The 24472-nt window shown below is 34.8% G+C and overlaps 5 protein-coding genes across 6 annotated transcripts in view; 2 read left to right on the top strand and 3 right to left on the bottom strand.

Annotated features, from left to right (window-relative positions):
• LOC123676762 (trichoplein keratin filament-binding protein) overlaps positions 1-264 on the bottom strand; it is a 41440-nt gene extending 41176 nt beyond the window's left edge. The window contains exon 1 of one of the 2 annotated variants that reach the window (XM_045612949.1): positions 164-264. The gene's annotated coding sequence lies outside the window, so the exon portion shown is untranslated. The remainder of the gene's footprint in view (positions 1-163) is intronic. The other variant, XM_045612947.1, reaches the window with a different exon arrangement.
• Positions 265-1965: 1701 nt separating this feature from the next.
• On the top strand, positions 1966-2958 carry LOC123675848 (probable NADH dehydrogenase [ubiquinone] 1 alpha subcomplex subunit 12). Its single transcript, XM_045611390.1, has 3 exons — positions 1966-2165; positions 2222-2340; positions 2675-2958. Exons 1-3 carry the CDS (start codon positions 2071-2073, stop codon positions 2884-2886), a joined length of 426 nt encoding a protein of 141 aa, XP_045467346.1. The 5' UTR covers positions 1966-2070; the 3' UTR covers positions 2887-2958.
• Positions 2959-3193: 235 nt separating this feature from the next.
• Positions 3194-17239, bottom strand: LOC123675847 (gamma-aminobutyric acid type B receptor subunit 2). Its single transcript, XM_045611389.1, has 16 exons — positions 16760-17239; positions 16118-16221; positions 11717-11854; positions 11483-11661; positions 11305-11420; positions 11010-11242; positions 10694-10919; positions 7730-7886; positions 7336-7592; positions 7019-7272; positions 6833-6943; positions 6613-6781; positions 6250-6488; positions 5938-6134; positions 5342-5877; positions 3194-3961 (listed from the first exon to the last, which is right to left on the bottom strand). Exons 1-16 carry the CDS (start codon positions 16896-16898, stop codon positions 3609-3611), a joined length of 3408 nt encoding a protein of 1135 aa, XP_045467345.1. The 5' UTR covers positions 16899-17239; the 3' UTR covers positions 3194-3608.
• A 593-nt stretch (positions 17240-17832) lies between these two features.
• LOC123675529 lies at positions 17833-20286 on the top strand. The gene is made up of 4 exons (XM_045610896.1): positions 17833-18026; positions 18090-18147; positions 18203-19080; positions 19140-20286. Exons 1-4 carry the CDS (start codon positions 17910-17912, stop codon positions 19470-19472), a joined length of 1386 nt encoding a protein of 461 aa, XP_045466852.1. The 5' UTR covers positions 17833-17909; the 3' UTR covers positions 19473-20286.
• A 72-nt stretch (positions 20287-20358) lies between these two features.
• Positions 20359-21971, bottom strand: LOC123675531 (lethal(2)neighbour of tid protein). Its single transcript, XM_045610897.1, has 2 exons — positions 21517-21971; positions 20359-21458 (listed from the first exon to the last, which is right to left on the bottom strand). Exons 1-2 carry the CDS (start codon positions 21791-21793, stop codon positions 20383-20385), a joined length of 1353 nt encoding a protein of 450 aa, XP_045466853.1. The 5' UTR covers positions 21794-21971; the 3' UTR covers positions 20359-20382.
• Positions 21972-24472: the final 2501 nt, after the last annotated feature.

The following is a 24472-nucleotide window of genomic DNA, read 5'->3' on the forward strand; positions in this document are numbered from 1 at the left end:
GGTACTTCAAAGTTATAACTTCAACCTTCTTATTGCTGAATAAATCTATTAAGTTCCTGAAATATTGAGCCATATAAAGCAAGGATATCAAGGATATTCACATATGAGCCATATAATGGAATGAAAATTACAAACAATAAATTATTGGAAATCATTAACTTACATCCAATTGATTTTTTACACTTATTAAAAATGAAATAGGACGGAAAAACAAGGACAATCATTAACGTTAAAAATAGTTAAGATTTAAAATTATAAAGTACAATCAAAACATTGAAATTCAGCGAGTATTTATTTGCTCTACTGTACTATGGAACTATTCGTAATTTATAGGAATGGATAAAAAAAAAGTGAAACTGAGAGGGAATTGCCAAATCAATCGTTCAAAAACATATAGTTAATTCAATTTTTATCACAAAAACGAATACATTCTTATAATAAATAATTTGAATTGTTTTCAGAGTAGCAGCGTTGCCAGGCCGACAAGCCGAAATTATCGTACCGCGTGTTCAAAATTATCGTACATTATCGTACATATTATCGTATCCCACTGATTTTTATCGTACACATTCGAAATAAAGGAAATTTTTGCGAGAATATGATAATTTGTGGACAAGGATGAAAAAACAAGCAATATATCGAATAAGTAATATATTTTTTATTTAAACAAAACGGTAAATGAATAATTAATTAATTATTAGGCAAGATCAGACAACCTGTATTATCCTATTCACAGACTGTCGGTGACGGAAAAATATCCATCTTATAATTCTAATATGTTACATAAGATTGTACAAAGAACTTGCAAAAAATTAAAAAATTATATCTAATTTAAATGTTTCAAAAAAGAGACTGAAAATTTGTCTTATAGATATTGAGCCATATTAGCTGAGCGAATACCAAAACTTTTATAGTTGTAATTTTGTGACGTCAATTTCACTCGATCTTTGTAACAATCAAATAAATTATCAAATTTATTATTGAAAATAAATATGAAATAAAAAACGTTTCAATTATTTATCTATAAATATATTTTTTCACAATTAAATATCAAATATAATATTTATTTCAGGATCATTTTGCTGATGTTGTCATGGACTTAAGCATAATTTCAGAAGGTTGAAAATTTACGCATCCATTCGCGAGATGCATGCTTTGCGAAGAATGCATTATTCCATTGATTGTTTTGGTCAACAAACGGTTCCTCGAATCAGTTTTTATTAAATTGATTTTGGAGAATTGTCTCTCGCAGGTTGCATTCGAATGTGGTAGCGACAGAACTGATATTGCGAAACTGCTTAAGTCAGCGAACGTCGGTTTTTCTTCGCAATCCCGTAGCTGACCAATTTTAAAATAAAAATCATCCAAGTTCTCAACCTCCTTTATTTCATTTGGCAAGTCTATAAAATTCTGTTGAAGCCTTCTCCATTGATTGTCAATGTTCTGTTGGTATTCCTGGGAACCACAAATTCTGTTTTTAATGAGGACCCTTCGTCCCTCCGGAGTTCGGATATTCCATGATTCTTTGTATTTATTTTCAGCTGACAGGCACCAAAGAAGTTTTATGATTTTATTATGTTTGAGTAGGTTCGTTCTCCTAGATTCACGTTGAACGTAGAACCCCAATGAACAATGAATTGATTCATCAGAACATTCTTGAGTCTAGACATTCCCAACCGTCTCGGTTAGATTTTTTAAAACTACTAAAATCTATCAAATGATTTCTTCCTACTAAAAACTTCCTGAAAATGCAATAATCTACTGAAAAATTGGATATCTACTAAATCTGGTCATACTGAGTTTCATTATATTTTGAGTATCTATGGACAATTTAGCTCAAATGATAGGTACACTGAAATTATCGTACAAAACGCTATTATCGTACATGCGGTATCGTACATAGTATTGAGCAGCAAATTATCGTACAAAACGATAATTATCGTACGAACGGCAACGCTGCAGAGTAGTGACATTGTTCCAACATATCTTAACTATTTATTGGAATTGACATTTGTGATTGGAAATTATTTTTTTTCAAACGAAATAGTAAAAGAAAATTTAAAATTTGAAATGGCTAAGTTTTTAGGCCTTGATAAAATTGCATATTTGTTTCGTGTAGTAAAAGAAACTGGAGGGATTAGAAGTGCTTTATATAAACTTTATAGGTAGAAAGGTTATGTAAGAATCAAGCAGCAGAATTTGATTTCTTCAATGATTTTAGAATGGATGAGCTTAAAATAGGAGCATTAAGAGGAATAGATAAATATGGTAACAAATATTATGAAAACAATCGGTTCTTTTTTGGAAGAAACCGCTGGATAGAATATGCTCCTAAATATGGTAAGAATTTGTTTCATAGCAATCCGCTGTTGGATAAATAACTGGCAGTGCTGTTCCTAAATTAGCTATAAGACACTTTAGCAAAGCCAACACAGAACACAACTGGTTCTCCTCTCATAATCTCTGAGGCTTCTCATGGGGGAACTACACTGCTAATATTTTGCATGACCTCATATATTTGAATGTATTTAAGCCTACTGATGTCACGTTTTTAACAAGTACTGTGTAAGATGATGTATACTGAAACTGTAGAGAGAGATATATGATTGTAGTGTTTCCACCTTCAGAGTTCTCACAGGCCCAAACGTTTTAAAATATAAGTTAATGTTTGTAGGAACTGATTATGATGCTAGCCAGATACCAGCAGATTGGTATGGATGGATGCATTACAAAACTGACTTAATACCAAGTGAAGATCCATCTAGACCTAAATACAAGTGGATGCTGGATCATACTGAAAATCTAACTAATACTCCTGGACAATTTATTCCTTATTCAACTACTAGGCCAAAAATAGAACCTTGGGTACCCCCAAAGTCATCTTGAGAAGTTAGAATTAGCAATATGAACTGTAGCGATTGAAGAAAATATAATATATTAGTATTTGTACTAAACTAATTGGTATGATTATTTTCATTTTATTGGGTTTCTGTTTGCATATTCAAAGTTTGGGAAATAGAGAGGATTAGTGATTACATAAAAAAGGTTTTATATCTTTATTATCTCCATTCATTACCATTAGACAAAAATAAAATTGCAATTATAGGAGATAAATTATCTAACAAATGATATATAAATTATACTGAATGTAAGGTATTTATGATATTATCATTCTAAAAATATTATCCTTAAAATTGACAATAATGTATATAAAGAGTATTATTTAATTTGAAAATTCCCTTTTATTCATTGATGTCTTTCAATTCAAAAAATAAAAACACAGCAAAAGCTGAAGAAATTCGTTAGTTGAGCATTGAATCTATTTACTATTCCATTCATATACAAAAATTTATAATTAATGTTGAGTCGATGATGAGAGCATAAATATTTACAAAACAACAATAACAGAGAATTGTCACAAATTCAATGTAAAAAACACCAACTTATTTTCAACTCCTCAATTTCCTATTAACATGCCAATGGATAAAATCAGTTCATAAAATTTATAATAAACAATTAACAAATGTTGAAAAAAATTGTGAAATACAATAAGTATGAGTTTTTGTTTATATTCAACTGATAGTTTTATAAGTGTCCTCCAAAATGGACTAAAGGTATTCCACGATATCACACTTGATGGAAATGTTAGGACAGCTTCTACCAAAAGCTATATTGTGTTGGCTTTTATTGCGTTCAGTCAACAGTTTTTGGAAAATAGGCAAAATCTCACGATCTAACAATTCACTTTCGGATGTTGCATTGTACATTGATTTATCCCTTTTGGTTTTGATAGTTGGCTTCAAAGCAGCTACATTGGGGGTAGATTGGTAGTAACCTAGTTTGTTGCACTGTTGATTGCTTATGTTAGATGAGGAAAGTTCTTTTTTTGCTGTAGGGGACTTGTCGCGTTTTTGTGTGTGACGGTTCCTTTCAGAAGTTGTTCTGTGCATATGGTTGTCTTCTGGAAAATTTGAAGTTTAAATATGCATAAAGAAAGATCAGATAAAATCATGTAATATTTTGACTAACATTAGTAGTTCTGTAAAATCAAACCTCTACATGTGATACAATATTACTTCAAGGACTAAAGATAAATCAAAGTACAAAATTCTACAATAAAAAGAAATTCTTAATCAAACCTCTACAGATCTTTAGGATCATAGGCGTAACAAGGAATGTGGTTATTGGAGGCAAAACACCCCCCGTTGAATAGAAGAAATGAAAAATAACTTGTAACAATTCAAAAATCAAATTATAAATAATTGAAAGATTTTCCTTTTTCAAAGTGGGGTAACTCCCCTATGAGTCAGCTCCAGTTACACCAATGATTAAGATGTGGAATCTTTGTCTTTATGGTTGGTTTTAGATATAGTATGATACTTAAACTAAAAAATAAGATCTCATCAAAAAAGATTTTCACGTTTATTAAAAGCTACATCTGTATCTTTGCGATCCAATGTTGTGTACAGAATCAATCGTCAAGACTGCTCAGAGGATTTGTATGAGGCAACTGGGCAAACAATAAGTGATTATGTAAAATATAGATTTCATTTTCAATATTCCAAAATTCTCCTTATTTCATCTCATTGTAATATTGATGTCTATGTTTTTTCGTATCTTTCATAACACTTATTCATAGGATAAGCCTAAAATATTTTCAGCGCTGCGGTTTTGCCTCTTATATCAAAAAGTACAAACAACTTCGATATTTCAAATAGAACACCCTGTATATTATTACTTTTTTCGGTTTGTTGTAGCCTCTTATTTATGTATTAATATATCTTCAATTGAACATTCATTACTGCGGTAGGTACTTGGAAATCTGAAATTTCGGGTATGGATTGCCAATATCCCGTGTATCATTTACGTGTCATAAAATACGTCCCTTATTATACAGTGTTGTTCAAAATTATGTCTTAAACAAGTACGTCTTTTGAAACGTCGGCGAACTAATCATTTCATATTGTAGTGACTCTGTGTGCCCGAGAGGTGGCGTTATGGGTGTCGCGCCACACCCTAGTGCGGCCTCGGTGGATTTATGAAGGTTGCCGCGTTGCAGCAGAGTCACCTCTACATGATGGTGTGAGAGGGTATCTTAGGCAGAGATCGCTGAAATGCTCAACTGAACAGTCCACCAGCGTTCCCGGGACGAAACACCGACTGACATCATTCACAGAATATTCAAAGTTAAGAAATAGTCAATTTTACTTAGGCTGGTGAAAATCTTTGAGTTCTGAGAGCAAATGATATCATTATCTAATTCTTCATAAAGCCTTAATTCTTTTACGGATTTAGGACGCCTATGATCTGGATAAAACCTTCATAATTCAAGAAATCTCACCTTCATCCTGAGGAATTATCTTCAACGGCTTCTGGTGAATCTTTGAACACCTGTGCTGGTTACCAGTATCCCAAAGCTCGCTCTTAGCGACGACGTGCGTCCCACAATCCGTCTTCTTCTTCGGTGTCCCCCTAGCATTAGGTATACTTACCCTCCTCGTACAGCAATCTTCGTTATATTCTATTGTCTCGTTCTTCATGCTGCATCTCCTCCTTTCATTCATGGTACTCTCGACTTCCCCCACCCTCGATGGCCTACGCTCGTGGGTCGGAGTTTTCGTCGGCGTCTTACTGACAGGTTCCGTTTTTTTCGCCCTTTCTTGCGCTATGTTCTCTTTGTTCTCTATTTCTTCAATGATGGAGTTGTTAACTTCGATGTAATCCGACTTGGCAACGCTTTTGACAGTTTGCTGTTTCGCAATGTTGCCATTTTGGGTTATTTTCTCGGGTTCTGGTTCGGGGTGTTTTGTAGTCACGTTGTTATTGGTGATCTGAGGAACGCGTTTTGGGGAATCCGGAATTACCGGTTTCCTTTTCCTGAAAATTTGTTTGTTGAAATGAGTTGAAAAAGACTGGGAGAAAGGATTGCTTACTCACTTTTGACTGTCGCTGTGATGTAGAGAAGTGAAGTCTTGAGAACTAAGGCTGCAGAGAGATGTAAGATCGCTGGTCTCCGTAGCGCTAGGTGGCTCTTTTTTAATAAGAGGCACTGATAACCTATTGGTCTCACTGATTGAATCTGCCCTAGATTCCAGAATTTCTTTCGCCTCATTGCCGAGCCGTCTGATCAACATCTGAATCAAAATCATCCACAAAGAAGAAAATGAACTAAATATTTAAGAGCCTTCTAATACATAACCTTCTGGCATGAGTAATTAACATCTTGAAAAAATAAATAGTATACTATACCTGAAGTTCTGATTCTTTATCGAGAAGGGTTTTCCTATACTTTGAATTAAGGGATTTGACGTCTTTCATTTTAGTCTCCAACTCAGAAACACTGGAATCCCTCCTAGTCTTCGACATTGGTCTCAATGTTGCTCTGCATCTCTTATCGATAGATCCTGCGGGATTTCTCCTCAATTCCAACATTTTCGGAACGAACACCAACCATAAGGTGGCCGTGGTACAGAATAGCACAAAAACACCTGCAATAAACGAATTTACTTCCAAGTTTGCTAATGCCCTTCTTATAAGTAACTAGCTTTAACCATCTCGATTGGTAATAAAGAGTGGTATATAGCGAATAAAGCCATATGGTATTAAACTCACCTATAATTAAAAACATAGCATCCTGATGGTCTTCTAAAACTAAGGCTACTGCTGCTCCGCATATACACATGATGGCAACATTATAAACTGACAGTCCTACGTGCCGACTATCGTTCAAAGCAGGAATAGACACATTCCTTGTTTCCCAAGCAAGAAAAGCTCCAAATATCTGCAATTTACAAGTTTATCAAAATGAAATAACCGATTCGAAATTCTTTACCATCAGCAGCCCTTTGTAGGCATAAATTGAACCAACAAATATTGTCATTCTCTCAGACGCACAGTATTCGTTTTCTGGTATAATGATTATATCTTCGCTCGACGGATGAGGCTGGAAAAAACCTTCTTAAAAAACTGGGAAGTATCAGCATCGCAGATGTTTCAGCTGAAATGGTTCATCACTTACATAGGGCTCCAGCTGCTTTGTCTCTCTAAAGAAGGGATCTGCAACTTGCCAGGTGGTCATAATAACCAGGTCGATAAAAAGTAAGACCCCCACAACCATGAAAAGCTGATAATCCTTGATGACTTTCTTGTTCAGCTTGACATCCGTGAATATGGAATGAACCCTCCAGGTTTTGCTGAACATGGCACCGAAAGCAAGGGAAAAACCAGCCATAAGAGTCCATGCCCTAGCAGTGCAAATGTATGGGAAGGTTTCTGAAAAAACATGAAGAAACTGTCAAGTTCTATAAGCTATCGTAGTTTCACTACCAAACTCACCAATACTTGACAATCCGGAATCAAGTCCTAAGAATACTATACTTGTGTAAGTCAACATACACCCGATAATGATCAAATTGTTGAGTTGGGGACTGGACATCTTGATATATCTCTGATTTCTGTATTTTATGTTGAATCCGAGGAACACAGAGGCCATTATTATGCCACAAATGGCCAGCGAAGCCAGAATGGCATAAACGGTCTTGTTTACTCTTGTATGTTCGATTATCAACAGGGTACGGTCTTTAGGAGGATGCCTGAAAGGGTCATTCTTTTAGGTTATGGCAGTAAGTATTCAGGGAAGAGTGATCTGATACAACAGTGAAACAATAAAATCAGCAATTTCTTTTTATAATTACGACTGTTGGATCATCCTACAATCCAGTATGCTTACTTTCCAATCCATTTTAAGGGTGCCCCTAATGTTAAGTCCAAGTGTTGAGTGGCAGCGCTATATTCCCCAACTTTAATCTCCTCGCTTTCTTGGAATTGTTTGAGTAAGATGCTTGCTTTTCGTTCATTATCATAAAATCTCACTGGACCTGTTACCCCTAAAAATAATAACATTTTTCATAGTTGAGCTTCAAATAGTATAAAATCAATGTATGTTTAACAAACCTTGAACAGATACTTAATGTATTGTATTATTTTAGCACCTTAAAATAGGCATGAATAAAACTGGAGATTTTTTTGAATAGTACTTCAACTAAAAAAGCCTAATAGTGAAAAATAACTGAATAATCAGACTGAAATAATGAATAAAATAGAAATAAATGGAAGCACAAGTCTTGTGGAATATTCAATTGAATGAAATAAAGATTAAATTATCAATATAGAAATAAATGGTTTTTGTATTTTTTTTACAATGGAATATATCAAGTTTTGTTCAGATATTGAATTTTTATTTTCAGAAGATCTAAAAGCAAAGGAAAAGTATGAACGAATGTTGAAAGTGTAAAAGGACTCTTCGCCTTCAATTAGTACAGAAAAAGGTGGGTTGCTCAATTCAAACGTGGTCGTTACAAACCTTGAAGACTTTATCCAGGTTAAGGACGTCCAAAAACAGCAACAACACAAAAAATCTTAGAAAGAGTACATATATCGTATTGGAAAATCGTCGAGTGAATGAAAGAGATTTAGAAGAAGCAGCTCATTGGGCAGCATAAGAAATATTGTGACTGAAGCTGTGTGTAAATCCTGAATCAAACAAGAGGCTATAGAGTGGTGTGAAAGTGTCCAGAAATCAGCCAAGGTGTTAGCATCAGTTTTTTGGAATGCGAAATGAATTTTGTTTGTGTATTACTTGAAAACACTTTTAAACCTTTTAAACCAGGCAAAGGCAAAAATTTGTGAAAAGCAGAAGGAATAAATTCTTCTTCATCAGGAAAATGCACCGTGTCACAAGAGTATTTTGACTAGGGATAAAAGCCATGAATTAAAGTTCGAATTGTTAGAGCATCCGTCGTATTCATTAGATTTGGCTCCTAGCGATCTCCATCTGTTTCCAAACTTTAAAGAAATCATGCATGGAAAGCGTTTTTCATCAAATGATGAGGTCATAACAGCTGTAGAAACGTATATTTTGCAACCCTTCCAGATTCTCACTCCAGGGATGGAATTCATCTCATTGGAACAAGTAATTGATGTTCAAGGAGACTACACTGAACAAAAAAGTGTATTTCAACCCATAAAATTCTGATTTTCTTATCGAACCGCAAAACTTATTGAACAACCTAGTGTGTTTTTTCGATTTTTCTTCAATACACTGATCAACAATTGCTAGGGATCACTTATGAACTTCTCTTCATTTGTATTTTTTTCAAGTTATCTCGTGAATATCTGTACGTTATATGTTCTCTAAGGAAAAAGTAAGATGTTTTGAGTTGATTATATCAAAGTCTTCCTCACTTCATCGGCTCTTGTTCACAAAATCGATTATTATCTGTAGGCTGTTACAGGTGGAGTGAAAAGCAATGTGGTATTTGTTATTAAATCTGTTTTTTCTCTCGTTCAAACACATAAGGTGACAATAATTGAAGAAATGAGAACAATATCAGCTTATCAGTCATGCCGAGAAGACGTTTGGCTCCTGTGCAACTGGACCAAATCATACGGTGGATACAGGAAGGTTTGTCCCAGCGAGAAGTGTCCCGGCGGTTGAATGTTTCGCAAAGTGTCGTGAGTCGGGCTTGGAATAGGTTCATCCAAAACGACTCAGTAGCTTATGTTCATGGGGGAGGTCGGCAGCGCAGTACAACAGCTGCCCAAGATCGTCTTTTGATCCTCAATGCTAGGAGAAATCCCACTTACCCGGCGTCGCGGCTCAATAGATCACTGAGAGTCGCAACAGGAGTTCTAATTTCGAACCAGACTGTAAGACGACGACTACATGTTCGTAGTTTGAGAGCACGTAGGAGGGTACAACATCCCCGTTTGAATAGGGAACACCGGGTTCATCAACGGCAATGGGCTGAGGAGCACCGCAATTGGACACTTGAAGATTGGAGCCGTTGTTTATTTACGGATGAGTCTAGATTTCGTTTGGTCAACTCCGATGGACGTATTCTTGCTTGGAGGGAAAGAGGTCGAAGGTATGCAGAACAGTTTATGGTACCCACAACAGCTTTTGGCGGAGGTTTTATATGTGTATGGATAGGCATTTGTTTGAACCGACGCACAGAGTTGGTTGTTCTGCAGAACACCACCATGACCAGCCAGAGATATCACGATATGATTATTGAACCCATAATTGTTCCGTTTGCGGCTGCCGTGAGCGAGAATTTCATTTTAATTGACGATAATGCCCGTCCACACCGTAGTCGTCTGGTTAATGAAGCGCTAGAAACTCATGCTATTGGTAGGATGGACTGGCCAGCTCACTCTCCATACATGAATTGCATCGAACATGTCTGGTCTGAGATGTCTAGACAATTGTCAACCTTAGAACAACCGATCAATAACCTGGAGGACCTTTCTAACGCTTTACGGGATATTTGGACGAATTTGCCCCAAAATTTTATAAATCGTTTGATCGAATGTATGCCTCGTAGGGTAGAATGCTTGAGACGAGCTCGTGGGGGACCAACTAGGTACTAGCTTAACCGAAACTTCAGCCTTCTTGGGGTTTCATCATAAAATTTTTATGTTATTCAAACACAGAATTTTGAGTGTTCCTAATAAAGTCTTTTTTTCTCTCCAACTTTCCATTTCTTCATTCTTTTCTCAAGTGAACCATATTATCAACTGAAAATACTCTGATATCTGACTAAATTTATAATCTTGGAGCGAATATTTCAGAAATAAATTTAGAACGAGTAAGTGATCCCTATCAATTGTTGAGTAGTGTAGATGCACTGACCTTCGAAGCTAGTGTTTTTCAAGGCTTCCAAAAAAAGTTTCTCCCAAAAAGGATCCCTATATCGAAAATCGACTACTGTAGTGTTCTTGATGTAGTACTTTATCCTATGGGCGACGTTCTGAATAGCCAATGCTACAGCCCAAATTCCATCATAGGTGTATCCATGGAATCTTGAGTACTCCTTGCCTCGTCTTGAATCATACTCTGTCTGGTACTCTTCCGCAGTCTGTAAATTATATATCATCACAATTCCAATAAAATAAGTTTTTGTTCGAGATCTTAAAATGTAAATAATCAAATCTTTATAAGAACTTACAATCCCGGATATCGTAATTTCTCCACTAGTTGAGAGAGGTAGTAGGTCAGTTAGTATGGTTTGTTCCAGAGCCTTCTCTAGTTCTTCCAGCGTGCAGTTGAGATCCGGCTCAATCGCCTTCCACCATTTCTTTCTGTATGTCCCCATCACTATCCACTGATATTTTCTGCCGTACATCTCCAACTTATAAGCTTCGCAAAATATTTGTCGTGCCCATATTTCATTGAAATTTCCTACCACCAATATCTTGTTGAAATATGGACCATTATCAGAAACTGCAGATAAAAACACTTACCTAAAATCACTCTAGTGTCTTTCTCTTTCAGCTTAGATAGAGCAGAGTTGACTTCAATAGTGAAACTTTGGGTTTCGACAACTTGGTAGCCTAAGGTATCTAACTCTGCGACAAGTCTTATGAAAAAAAAGTGTTTGTTATGAGAAAATCTACATAAGTAAGGTTGAGTGTGGCTTACCTATTGTGTGCCAAAGAATATCTTGGCTCATTTTGATAAATAGTTCCCACTCGAGTCCAATTGAATTCTTTGAGTAAAGACAGACGGGGAGAATTGAACGCATTTTCTGATGGAACTATCCTGAAGAAATTTGGAAAATTCTCTTTTGTGAACATTGGGTGGGTATCTGCGTAAGACAGCTGTAAATTTGATTATTGCAGGATATCCATGGAGTCGATCATTTTTATAATTTACCTGAGTCAAATGCCAGTGCTTAGAAGCTTTCGCTATAGGATCTGTTACATGGGTACAAGCGGCTCCGAAAAGCATCAGTTTATGAGGTCCACTGTGCATCATGTCAAAAAAAGCCTTAACGCCCACTGCGGCATTGCACTGAAATAATTACAAATCAAATACATTATTAACTAGCAAAATTGTAACCCATGGAAGATTATGATTATGAACAAATTCTGAAATATACACTCATCATCAAAAGTCTTGATCTCCCCTATTAACTCTCAATTTGTTGAATGTAACATGACAAATTTATGAGTGTGGAATCTTCACTTATTACTTAAATGAAAACAATAAACCAGAAAAAAATGTTTCTTGTTCGGGAGAATATAGGTATATTCGAAGTTAATCAGTTTTCAGAGAATAACGAGAGTTGTAATATTGAGAATATTCCGTGGAAAATGTCGAGACATCCAATTTCTCAGTTTGACCGGAAAAGAATAGGAGCCCCACATCAAGAAGCTTTGCCGAACCACCAGATTGCGCTTCGTTTGAATATTGTAACCGGCAGCGTTGCCCGGAGAACGCCTGGTCAACACAGAGTAACATCTACAAGGAAAGACCATTATGTCTCAAATTCTACTCTAAGGAATCGAATGGTATCTGTAACAGCCCTTCGAAGTCATTTTTTGAGGACCTATAGAAGGGTTGTCTCAACCAGCACTATAAGGGAATCGTTGCATTCCCCAAAATCAAGGGCAAAGATTCAAGAGAACCTCGACTATCACCTGGACATAGAGCTACCCGTTGGCAATGGGCAGAACACCAACAAGACTGGCTTTTACCTCAATGGCGCAACGTACTCTTTTCGGGCGAGTCACAATTTGGTTTACAAAGTGATAGTCGACAAGAAAGGGTTTGGAGAGGTCTAGGCAGACTAGAGCGGCTCAATTTCGCCAGTGAAGTTGTCTCCTTTCAAGCAGATCAATAATTTTCTGGGGGTATAATGTTTGGCCACCATACTCCTCTTATTACAGTTGAACGAATGACTGGTGCTATCTACGAAGAAAACATCTTTGAACCAATAATTGTTCCTCTGCGCAACAAAATTGGGGATAATTCAATGAAATGATGAATGTATCAGGATGATAACGCCCCACTTCACCGCACACGAAGGGTTCATAACATTCTTCAAGAAAACAATATCCAGAGAATGAACCGGCCGGCAAACTCACCAAACATGAATCCAATTGAGCACGTATGGAATTACTTATGGATAGCAATATCCAATCGCCAAAACCCACCTTCAATTTTTCAGGAATTGAGTTTAGACCTTCATGGAATGATTGCCTGAAAATTTCATTAATGACTTGATTCGTGGTATGCCTAGGCGCATTGGGTAGTTGATTGAAAAAAGAGATGGTAATACAGACTATTGAATTTGGATTCAGTTGTGGAATCTCATCCTGCATTCCTGCACATAGCAAAGAGTAAAAAACAAAGATTTTCTATCAAATATTTTTCAATTGAAATAGAGGAAAATATTCATCTCATTTCCAGAACATATATTATTTATTTCTTGAGAAACCTAGGGAGGTCAATACTTTGGACGATGTGGGTATTCAGGCAATCAGTATTATCAAATATTTGAAAGTGTGAATTCAATTTTTTATACTTTTTTTTTATACTGTGGGGGTGGTGACTCTTTGCTAGCTCGAAAGATTGCGGCGCACGCTACGCAATTGTCGACAGTGGTCCCTGCCGTATACATCTAGAGAACGAATCATGAACACTTTGCCGTAGAACGTTTGGGTTTATGTTCTGTCCACCTGGCCAAGGATATAGGTGATGGAGGCTATGGAGGTGAAAGGTGTATACGGCAGGGACCACTGAGTTGTCATAGAAATGGTTCCATCAGTGATCTCGAAATGAACTACCAAAGTACCTTCACCTTCCTAATACGGGAAGTTCATGTTCATAAAGAAACTGAAACAAGGTAAATCAGCCAATAGATATTTCCAAATTAAAGCTGAAGAAACATCCTATCCTTTGTTTAATGTGGACTGACTGTGTTTCAGAGTGTAATATTGTAATAATAATAATAATCAGATAGGTATCTGATATACAGCTGAAGGAATAGGATACCCGCGCATTCGCCATTTTGTCGCCTTTATTGAGTACAATTGGGGCTGCAATAAACACCCTGTATCTCGCAAACGAAGCATTTGCGGTCCCATATATGGGACATTCTAATCTTAAAATTATTCAAGGAATTTTTTCTTAGTACTCCAATTTAGGAACAATCGAATGGTATGAACAATTGAATCAAAAAAATGCTATTATTTCGAGTTATTTTTGGTTCAAACTCCGTTGTCAAATCTTTCTTTCTCATATTACTGATATATGTATATGAGTAAAACGCATTTGCCGATGTAGGTAAACCCTATTATGGACTCTTTGTTTTTTCTCATCTCAAATCAACATTAACTTGTTCAAAATAACGTTTATAAAGTAAAAAAATGAATCACCCTGTACAATGTTTTCTATACCGGATCTCCTATGACTTTGTGAGGCCGTTGATTTTCTTCCAAAATTAATCGATTCTATTCTCAAACTTGGAGGATCAAGTCGTATAGCATTTGATTTTTAACAAAAGTATCATCCAAATAACTCTTTAAGATTTCGAAAATGTTTCATAGAGAAATTGGAAATAAAATGAATCAAAAGAATGTAGAAAAATAGTTCAGAAATTTTATCGTATTAGTTGTGCAACTTTGCTTCCACCGTTTTGCAATAGATGGCTGAAGCGGTAAGTGGTAATTGAAATAAATAGATCGTAGATGTTATACAATAAGCTCGGGTACTTATTTGTAAACATAACGCAATCGAAATTTTAGTCGTTTTGTGTCTGCATCATAAAGTTAATCTCAATTAAACATGCCAACTTATGAGCAAAATTCTCGTCATTTACTGGAGGTTTACTTTTCTGCTTTAATATGAAGAAATCTGCGGCTGAAGCTCATCGCATGCCCTCAAATACCTATGGTGAGGCCGCTATTAGTAAAAGAATGTGCCGAGAGTGTTTTGAACGCTTCAAGAACGATGATTTTTACGTTGAAGACCAACATGGCGTTGAAGAGAGAAGGTTTTTGAAGATGCAGAATTGGGGGCATTACTTGATCAAGACTCGTATCAAACGCAACAAGAAAAATGCCTGAAAGTCATGGGAATGATTCAGAAACAAGGAAATTGGGTACCGTACGAGTTGAAGCCGAGAGATGCTGGACAGCATTTGTTTGCTTGTGAACAGCTGCTTGTAAAGCAAATAGGGAAGGAATTTCTGCATCGCATTTGTGACTGGAGACGAAAAATTGGTTCATTCCGATAATCCCAAGCGCAGAAAATCATGGGGATATCCCCCTATCAATACGTTTGAGCCGAGAACTGAAAGACAAACGGCCGCAATACAACGAGAGACATGATGAAGTGATTTTACAGTATGACAATGCTCGACCCTATGTTGCGAAAGTGGTCAAGTCATACTTGGAAACGTTGAAATGGGAAGTCCTACTCGGACTATCACTTGTTTCGATCAATGGCACACGGCCTCGCTGACCAGCATTTCCGGTCTTATAAAGAAGTAAAAAATGGATCGATTTGTGGATCGCTTCAAAAGATGACCGGTTTCTTCAACGCTTGATTCATACGCTGTCCGGAAGATGGGTGAAAGTAGTGGCCAGCGATGGACTAGACTTTGAATCATAAATGTATAACTAGTTTTTTTTAAACAAAGCCCCGAATTTTGGAAAAAACGGCGAAAGCAGAGTTGTATGCCTATGTATTTTTTTAAAATTTTGTAACGAGCTTACCTACAATAAATTATAATAATATGCATATTCATTGATAAAACGCATTGATATCCGTTTGAAATCAGAGTAGATCCAAAAATGAATTGAAATCGAAAAAATTATTCGATTGTAACAACCATTTCGTAGAACCCAACATTTATATTTCATTGGCCCTATATTAAAAATATAGAAAACCAGCTGCGTGTTGTGGTTGTAGATGTAGACTTCTTAATAAGAAGGCAGTAAAATTTCCAAAAGAATAACAATCAAACCGAAGTATCGTACAAAAGAACTCAAAAACCATTTCACATCTTCCTTCCTCCCATTTCCAGGGAGACCACCATGAATAATCTGATAGACCCGACAAGGTTGGGAATACAGAAAACGAATTATTAAATAGACAATCCGCCGCAACTGTCTTCCCGACCTCGTCAGCAGTCCCTAAATATTTCCTACAGGACTCCCTTATGGAATTCATACTTCCGAAGGTCACCAAACAAAGAACGCCGCAAGGTTGGTGACTGATTATACCTACTTGATTTTCTGATCTGCTACAAAATGAAATTTGTCTTACCATGGTGTCATTCCACCACATATGCAGCCTGTAGTTCCTCAGAACCCCTGAATGTTCATTAACGTGGTCCAGAGCTAGTTTAACGCTAGGCATGACACCTCGACCTGCAAAACAGCCATTTAAATGGAGAAAAACTATACTATATATAAAATATGCATATAAAATATGCATAATCACAAACAGCATCTGTTTTTCAGTGTTCTTATGAAATAAAATATCGCCTTTTTTACATTCAATGAAATCAAATAAGTAGTTATACTTTCCTAATCTGGGCAATACACTAGGTCATAGTTATTTGAAATAAATATCATTCTTTCTTCAAAATCATTATTTAAATTGCATTTTTAGGTATGAGTTAGCATTATAGATTTTCTATTGTTATGAAAACTAAGGTATTTTTTGCGTTATCGTTTTTATTCCTGACAAACTGCGGTAAACCTTGTTCCCCTATGTAAAATTGGCGCAAATTTTAGTTATATAGTAATTCATTGATTTATGAAAATTTATTCATTTCGTTAGAAATAGAGCATCAGCAATCAGCCGATAAATTACTAGGTAGGTCAAGATTTTACCCCAGAAACGATAATAGAGACGTCCTTGAATGACATAAATATTCCTGCTGAACGTCGAGGTTTTTCTTACCCGTATCTGCGTTTTCTACTCCCTTCCCGTAGGGGAAAAATCCAGCTATATACACATCATGCCTCCTGTTGTCGGTGTTGGGCTTTTGAAAGGAACATCTCCCGAAAAAGAGACAAAAAAGAAACAATCTTAGGTGCATTCTTGAAGAGAATGCGAAAATATCACTGAAGCATAGGTTCACTGTAGCGATTTCTCGAGAGTCAAGATCCGACAGTTTTCACCATTCAAATTGCTCAACTTTTCGTATAGAAATTCATAGTGCAGGATGAAACTGGCCGTATTCGCGTTGCACTCATCTGAGTTTTCCTAAGACTTTTCTCAGTTATGAATTCTATTTCGGGCACACGTTGTGCAGAGCTTTATTGATTTCCACCGACTTACCTACATTTCCCTCGGAAAATGTGCTGCGAAGCGCATGTCCCAATTTTTATTTTGTTTTCCCTTAAGAACAATATTAGTTGTGAAAGCCATATCCAATTAACATCCAATTAGAAATTGATACATTTTTAACCTGCGGGTGCAGAAAAATTCGGAAATCGAATTTATAGTTTATTATAGCATAAAAAAAGGGGTATAAAAGCATAACCGTTTTTCTCATGAAAATTAAATGCGCTGCGGATTATGCTTGAAAGAAAAAAATCTACTTTTAAAATTCTAATCAAATATGAATTCATTCTGTTAGTTTTATCTACTTCCCAATATTACTTTAGTTTTGTTCAAAATTTTAAACCTTTTCTTTCCATATAAATAAAATTATATTTTCAATAAAAAGCAGATATGTCTAACATTCATTTTTTATTCGTCAAAATAGAAACTATTGAATATGAAAATTAGAGATAATAAGAATGGAATCGGAATAATACAAGGGAAAAGCGCCTTTCATTTTAGAAATAGGTAAACCTATCCTGATCGAAGTTTGCGTTAAATATATAGATGTATGGACAGATTGCCAGAGGTATACTATAATATGCCTATTAACTCAAGAATGGCTGGTTCGGAAAAATCTTCGCTAGAATAGTGGGTTTATCTTGAATTTCAAATTTTGAATATCTTTTTTTTCTGTGATTGCTGTCAGAACGGCACAAAGTTAAAAATGTCAACATTTTATTTGAAATGACAGGGGAACTGAGCCCGGGAATTCGCAAGAAGGATGGGAAAACGAGTTAAATCAGTGCCCAAGAGCACTTTCTTCAAGTTTGAAATGAAACTTGAGAAAAAGAAGAAAGATACCACTGCCCGACCTAAAACTTCCTCCAATAGGATTACGGTTTGTTGCCCGCTAAAATTGTTCCCGTTTCAACGGTCTTTCAAGTAGTACCATGTTTTTCAGGTATTACCAGGGTTTCTAAGCAAGGGTGTCAAAGCGATAGCTACTAAGAAAGAAGAAGGTAGGTCCGAAATAACCTATATTATAATTCGCAATTACAAAATATCGATCTTTAGCGGAAGAAAACAAAGCAAACGAAAATATTCTGAAAGAAGATCTACACAGTCTCTTTATAAGCGATAATCAAGGAAACTCCTCACTTCGAAGATCGAGCCGAATATCGAAAAAAAACATTGTAAATTATGCTGAAGTTACCCCTAAGAAGCGAAAATACCCTAGGCAGAAAAAGTTGACAAGTCCCAAAACAGCAGACCCCCTTCCAACTGCAAACTTTGAAGAATATTTTCCTCTTCTTAAAAATACTGATGTTGGGGTAGAAGAGGGACGTCGAAGAAATTCTAGAAGTTTATTCAAAAAGATAATTTCATCTCAGACCCTTTCCAATAGTATTTATTATTTTAAATCTTTCTTTTCCAATAAGGATCATCGTTGTGGTGAAAACTTTAATCAGAATATATTAGACAAAATTCAAATAAACTTTAAAGTAGATATCATTGAAAGCTTAAGGGGGAAGATTTTTGAAGAAATAGGCAAAGTAAACGACATTCTTATAGGAAAAGTTGATCCCCCAAGCATGGGGAGCTTCTTAAAGTTAAAGCATGGAAATATGGATGATGTTGAACATCAAGTACCTGAGTATCTGTTTCCTTCGAGAGACTGGCAGTTCGCTACTCCACCTTCACAAAAATTAAACATCACTTTTTATGAAGAATCTGCCATACAACCTGCGATACTGTGTAATGATGGCACAGGTAGAAATATATATCAGTTAAAGAAGGAAATGGATAGTAATTTAATTAATCACATAAATCCAAACAGTATAGAAGTTGACAGTAGGTATATGGAACAAATAGCAGAGTTTGATAAAGAGAACCGTCCCTTAAGAAGCTTCAATTTCAACCAAAAGAAATCCACTGATCGAAGAACAGAAGATGTAAGTTACAGCCCACACATACTCTGCATAAACTCATTCCACTTTATCACTTTTTACAGTTTGATTTCAATCCAAAGTTCTTCAATCACTTCAGAGAACGATTAACCACAATTCAGATGAGACCCAAGAAGACTGTAAAAAGGCTCCGGTTTGCGGACTCTTTCAATAGGAACCAGTTGACTCTGGAACTTTCAAAGCCATCTACATCTAACGTTTTTGATCCATTGGCTATGGAATCCTCTGAACTTGACTTTACATTTGTGAATTGCGTGAATGGAAATAGTGATTCTGGAAGTCCAAGATCCCATTTCAAAGTGGCTCCTAGGAATGATATCTTTGGTTGTTTGGATAATCCGGATTTTTTTGGAAATTGTAGCAGTAATATGGAGTGAAATTGACACAATGGTATTAATTCGACTGTGTTAACGGTTTCTATTCAATCTGAACATGATGATACTATTTGTATCAGCTGAAATTAATTATTTATATGAGAATTTCGTTTTTATCAAACCAGTGAAAGGTGCTTGAAACTTCAAATATTTAAAAATGTAATTGAAATCAAATTGGAAAATATTTCAAATCAGAATTTTTTGAGTAGGTACTAACTCTTTTCTAAATTCAAATTTGGTCAGTCACAATTTCTTGAATGTATATAGCTCAGAAAATTAATGAATAAGAAGATTTAATAATTTCCATTTCCATAAGAGGAATTTTTAAAGAGGGAACTGTATGAGAATAAGTTGTACATACTTCTAAAATTGTAATTGTATATTTTTCAATACTGCCCATGACCGTAGAGTTAATTTCATTACAATTCTTTGATAGTCTCCTTAATGTAATTGTTTTATCAAATGATGTATGTTTTATAAGGAATTGCTTTTCTTTGAAAATTTTGTATATAGATCTAGTCAAAATTGAGGCAATAAGAGCGAGTTTGAATGTGCAATGGTGTTAAATGCAATATAGGTTAATGAAAAATTATATTTTCTTATATAATTTATATGATCTGGATGTAATACTGGTAAATATTGGACATTTTGGTAATTAATTTAAATTTTAAGTGGTTAACCTCTGTGATTGATACAAGTGTAAGTAAATATAAACTATTCGATACATAAAACAAATTCTATTTAAAAGTATTATCATAGTTATTCAACTTGAGAATGTCTAATTGTTACAGTTCCTAAAATAAACTATAAACTACTACTATTTTCTTTCATTTTTCACATTTTAGAATAACAAATTGGGTTTTCATATCTGAAAGTGAAACACTTCTCATTAAAATTTTTTCATATATTTGAATCAAGCTTTCATATTCTTATAAATGCCATACATAATCAAAACATGACAAATATGTAACAAGATGCTGGATAAATTTGTACTGGGATAAACATTCCAGCAATACTCTATAACAGCTAATAATAAAAACATAACAGGTTTTTTGTATTTAGTGCAGAATACAAGGTACAAAATTGAGTGAAAATACCAACTATAAAATTGATAATGCAAAGATCTAGCCAGAGCAATTCCAATAAAATTTGTTATATAAAAAGGAAGCACAAACAACTGTGCAATAATGCTCATTTTTTGTTCAATTTTTTTAAATTCATCTGTGGCGTTATTCGTCTTTTTGCGAATTTCTTCTTTTGTTAGTTGCTTCTCTTTTTTTATGAATTTCTCAACATCTCTTGTTACCACATTCAACTTTGCATAGCTTGATAAATATTTCTTTATCATGGGCAAAAATAACAGTAATAGAGCTACATGTAGTGCCAGAAGACTGATATGAAAAAAATGACTTTCAAATATATTCCTCGGTAAAAATCTGTAATTTACAGTCCATTTATGTTCAAATATCCTTCCCAAATCAAAACTTCCCTTTATATAAGACCAATAATTATCAAACAAAAATGGTAATCCCAAAACCAACTGAACTAAAGAACATAAAAACAGATTCAGGAAAGTTTGAAACAATGATAAATTAGTTAAATAGGCTATCAAAAGACATGGAGCATAAAGAAGTATATTCATTTTCACAGACACAGCTAATGAATAAAAAATGCTACCAAGAATCCATTTATTGGATAAAAATAAATTCAGGCTTAGATAAAATAGTAGAACAGCTATTGGATCATTGAATAATCGTAAAACATATATTGAATGTATCCTATAAGAAGTTAAAGTTGCTATTAATAAGGCATATGGTGGCACTTTGGCAGTAATTATATGTATTCTGTAATTGAGAATCGTCTGTAAAAGGAAAACTCCTAAAAATATATATTGAGCCAAATAGATGTTTGTTCCCTGAGATGTTACATAATATAAGGCTGAATATATATACACAAATCCAGCAGGGTACACAAGAGGCCCTGTATTTCCTGTGGAAATATAATTTATTTTACTTTCATAATATAAATACATATTAGCTGAACTTGCCTCGTAGCTTGCTGTAATCCAAAGTACCATTCAAGAAACCTTCTACTTCTTGCATATAAGCAACCCAGTCAATTTCCGTATACTTCACATTTTGAATAATAAAAACATTCAATAATACCTCGAAGAGAAAGAGTAAAATACAAGTTGGTAGCAAATATCTGGGATTATAAATCAAATCTGATATGAAATTTTTATTCAAGTACTTCTTCCTTATGGATTCCAATGATAAAAATGAATTGATTGGAGAGTTTTGTGTTTTATTTTTAGTTGGTGCCATTATCCGATAAATTCAAATTGATTTCTCCTTCAGTTTCAGCTCACAAATCCCCAGGTAACATTAAACATTTTTAAAAATAAACACGGTCGATCTGATTATTCTGATTCGCTAACCCCTTATTCATAGAATACAACGAGTTAGGACCATAGAGAAATAGAAAATCAAGAAGGGACCAGTCTTCACGGTTTTTAGTGGTCCCTTTTCACATGATTTATCGTTATATAGACTACCTCGGTAGTATGGTTAACTAAGGAGTTGACTGTGGTGCCGAAGGTACCGGGTTCGAATCCCGGCTAGGTCATGGATGTTGTATATGTCTGGTGATGGGTTATAAAATTGAAAGAGTCTTATAGAAAAAATGAAATGTTGGTTGTGTAGATGGTTTAGAAAAGCCTAGCACATATAAAGGAAAAAAAAAAATTTATCGTTATATATGGCAGCGCTCACGTCGTCTTTCTGTCAATATCGATTTGATAAATCAACAATAAACCACTTTTGACAAAACAAATTTCATTGAAAAGATTATTGAGTGGAATAACAGAGGCTCCTTCTTCGATTTTTGTAAAACTTTTCATTTCAAAATTCAATGTTTTATTGATTTTTATTCTGTCCACCCGAGGATATTTCTTTATTTAAAATAAAATCATTAAAATTTGCTAACCAAGAAATATACATTTCTCTATGTATGTTTATTTCAGCTAAAAAATGAGTGACCAAACCAGACCCTCGAAATGTGTGGAAAGTGCTCTAATGGATCATGAGTATTTATATTCAGATACTGAAGCCTCAGGTATTGCTATACCTTCATCTAGATCTGACTGAACCTCCATATATGCCCAGACTATTAGTTAAAGAGAAAACCCCCCCTCCAATAAAATCGGAAGACACACTCCGAGTTACAGAATTTACTCATTATATCAGCCAAATTTGTTTATCAATTCATTATACCCAGTACATACTTATTAAGGATGATTGTAATTGCTTAATTTCTAATTTGTTAATAAAAAGTTATTAATTTATATTAAGTTCAATCATTGTTTAAGGAGAAGATAGTTGGTTACTCGCCCTGCAAAGGGCATTGGATGTGCGTATGTGGCGGTACCTATTAGAATTATGTGGCAAACTCAGAATTTTTGGGGTCCATCCTAATGCGCCCTCTAGGCGGCTATTTCTATAATCATTTGTCGGTAAAGAGGTTTCTACATTGGGTACAAAACTTGACGTGAAGAGTAAATAATCGGAGCCAAGTAAAGTAGAAACACTTCGATGTTTATGACCCAGGTTTCGAGCTTGGGATTTTATTGCTTTGGTCGTAACGGGGTTTGTTTTTGTTATCGGATTTCGCTCATTCTTACATACAGTTAGAAGGCTTCAAAAAGACGGATTTTCAAGAATTTTTTTCGCGCAGACTATTCAATTTATTAATTTGAAAATTGGTGTACATATTATAATAACCTTATAATATATTAACATATTTTTTATTTGTCAAAATAATCTTCGCGAATGTTGCTATCGCCGATCTCCTAGAGCTCCGCAAAAAAAACCAATTTTGCGGTGATCACGATATCTCTGGACCGGATTATCTGAAATGAAAATCGTGAAGGGAATGTATGATCTGATTTGCGTTTGAAAAGAAATACTGTGATTGGAGAAAAATAAGTATAAGACTATTTTTTAGTTTTTCGAAAAGAGAATTTTAAATTCAATTAATTGATTATGTAAAATTGTTATCAGTGAATAGTTTCATGTCAAGGTTATCTACCTCAAATAGGTAACTAAAATATTGGAATACTGCCAAAAGAAAAAGAAAATTTGATTTAAAAAAACTATTCTCTTTTTTGTGAAAATCTCATTTGTTTTGTGATAGGACGTGAATGTTTAATTTATGAATATACATATAAGACTTTTTCAGCTGAATATTTGATTCAAATTATATCGAATTTTGGTTTGCAAAGAGATTTTTCATGAAAAATAAAATTATAAAATTCCATATAAGTTTCCCCTCTCAGATCGGCGTTAAGCATTGAATAATATTACTCAGGGCCCCCGCAAGGGACATCAACGCCCGCGTGCGGAACATATTTTGGCGCCCCTCGAAGGGGGAGGTGGAGAAAAGTACTACTGTATAATCGGAAATTTTTTTTTTGAAGTTTTGTTGAGAATTTAGTATAGAATGGTTGAAAATCTATCAGCAACCTTCATTGTCTTAAGAACTTTATGGTGTTATTTGTAACATAATACATTTCAAATGTGTTTCAAAACTTAAGCTGTATTCTTCTATAAATTATTCATAAAGGCATAAACATTTAATTAGGATCAATCCAGAAATTGAATGGATGTTTTTCTAGATTTGGCTGCTGCAAATTCTTTTATATTATCAATCAATCAATTTTATCGAGTATCTCTTGCTCTATATCTAAGATTGCTAATCCAGAAAATCTTTCTTGAGACATGGTAGACTTCAAATAGTTTTTAAAAATTTTTAATTCAGTGAATGATCTCTCACCAGAAGCAACAGACACAGGACGCAGGTAAAGTGAGAAGGATTCTTGAGGCAATACTAAGATTCGGTAGAGAAGAAGTTAGATTATTTTCAAAAATATATTGTAGAATTTACAGAGGATTTTCGCTTCAGATAATGAAAACAATCCTAGGGCTCTTATCTCGTTGAATAAATCA

The sequence above is a fragment of the Harmonia axyridis genome, chromosome 3, assembly GCF_914767665.1.
Source record: "Harmonia axyridis chromosome 3, icHarAxyr1.1, whole genome shotgun sequence".
Lineage (NCBI taxonomy): Eukaryota > Metazoa > Arthropoda > Insecta > Coleoptera > Coccinellidae > Harmonia > Harmonia axyridis.

Bases quoted from the DNA above. Each gene is read 5' to 3' on its own strand.
- LOC123675848 (XM_045611390.1), top strand. From the start codon at position 2,071: ATGGCTAAGTTTTTAGGCCTTGATAAAATTGCATATTTGTTTCGTGTA. The intron at 2,166-2,221 runs GTAGAAAGGTTA...CAATGATTTTAG, and splicing joins GCTTTATATAAACTTTATAG to AATGGATGAGCTTAAAATAG. The intron at 2,341-2,674 runs GTAAGAATTTGT...TAATGTTTGTAG, and splicing joins AGAATATGCTCCTAAATATG to GAACTGATTATGATGCTAGC.
- LOC123675847 (XM_045611389.1), bottom strand. From the start codon at position 16,898: ATGCACCTAAGATTGTTTCTTTTTTGTCTCTTTTTCGGGAGATGTTCC. The intron at 7,593-7,729 runs GTAAGCATACTG...TGACCCTTTCAG, and splicing joins CCCTTAAAATGGATTGGAAA to GCATCCTCCTAAAGACCGTA. The intron at 7,273-7,335 runs GTGAGTTTGGTA...ATGTTTTTTCAG, and splicing joins TTCCGGATTGTCAAGTATTG to AAACCTTCCCATACATTTGC.
- LOC123675529 (XM_045610896.1), top strand. From the start codon at position 17,910: ATGGGAAAACGAGTTAAATCAGTGCCCAAGAGCACTTTCTTCAAGTTT. The intron at 18,148-18,202 runs GTAGGTCCGAAA...ATCGATCTTTAG, and splicing joins AGCTACTAAGAAAGAAGAAG to CGGAAGAAAACAAAGCAAAC. The intron at 19,081-19,139 runs GTAAGTTACAGC...CACTTTTTACAG, and splicing joins CTGATCGAAGAACAGAAGAT to TTTGATTTCAATCCAAAGTT.
- LOC123675531 (XM_045610897.1), bottom strand. From the start codon at position 21,793: ATGGCACCAACTAAAAATAAAACACAAAACTCTCCAATCAATTCATTT. The intron at 21,459-21,516 runs GCAAGTTCAGCT...ATATTTCCACAG, and splicing joins GGATTACAGCAAGCTACGAG to GAAATACAGGGCCTCTTGTG.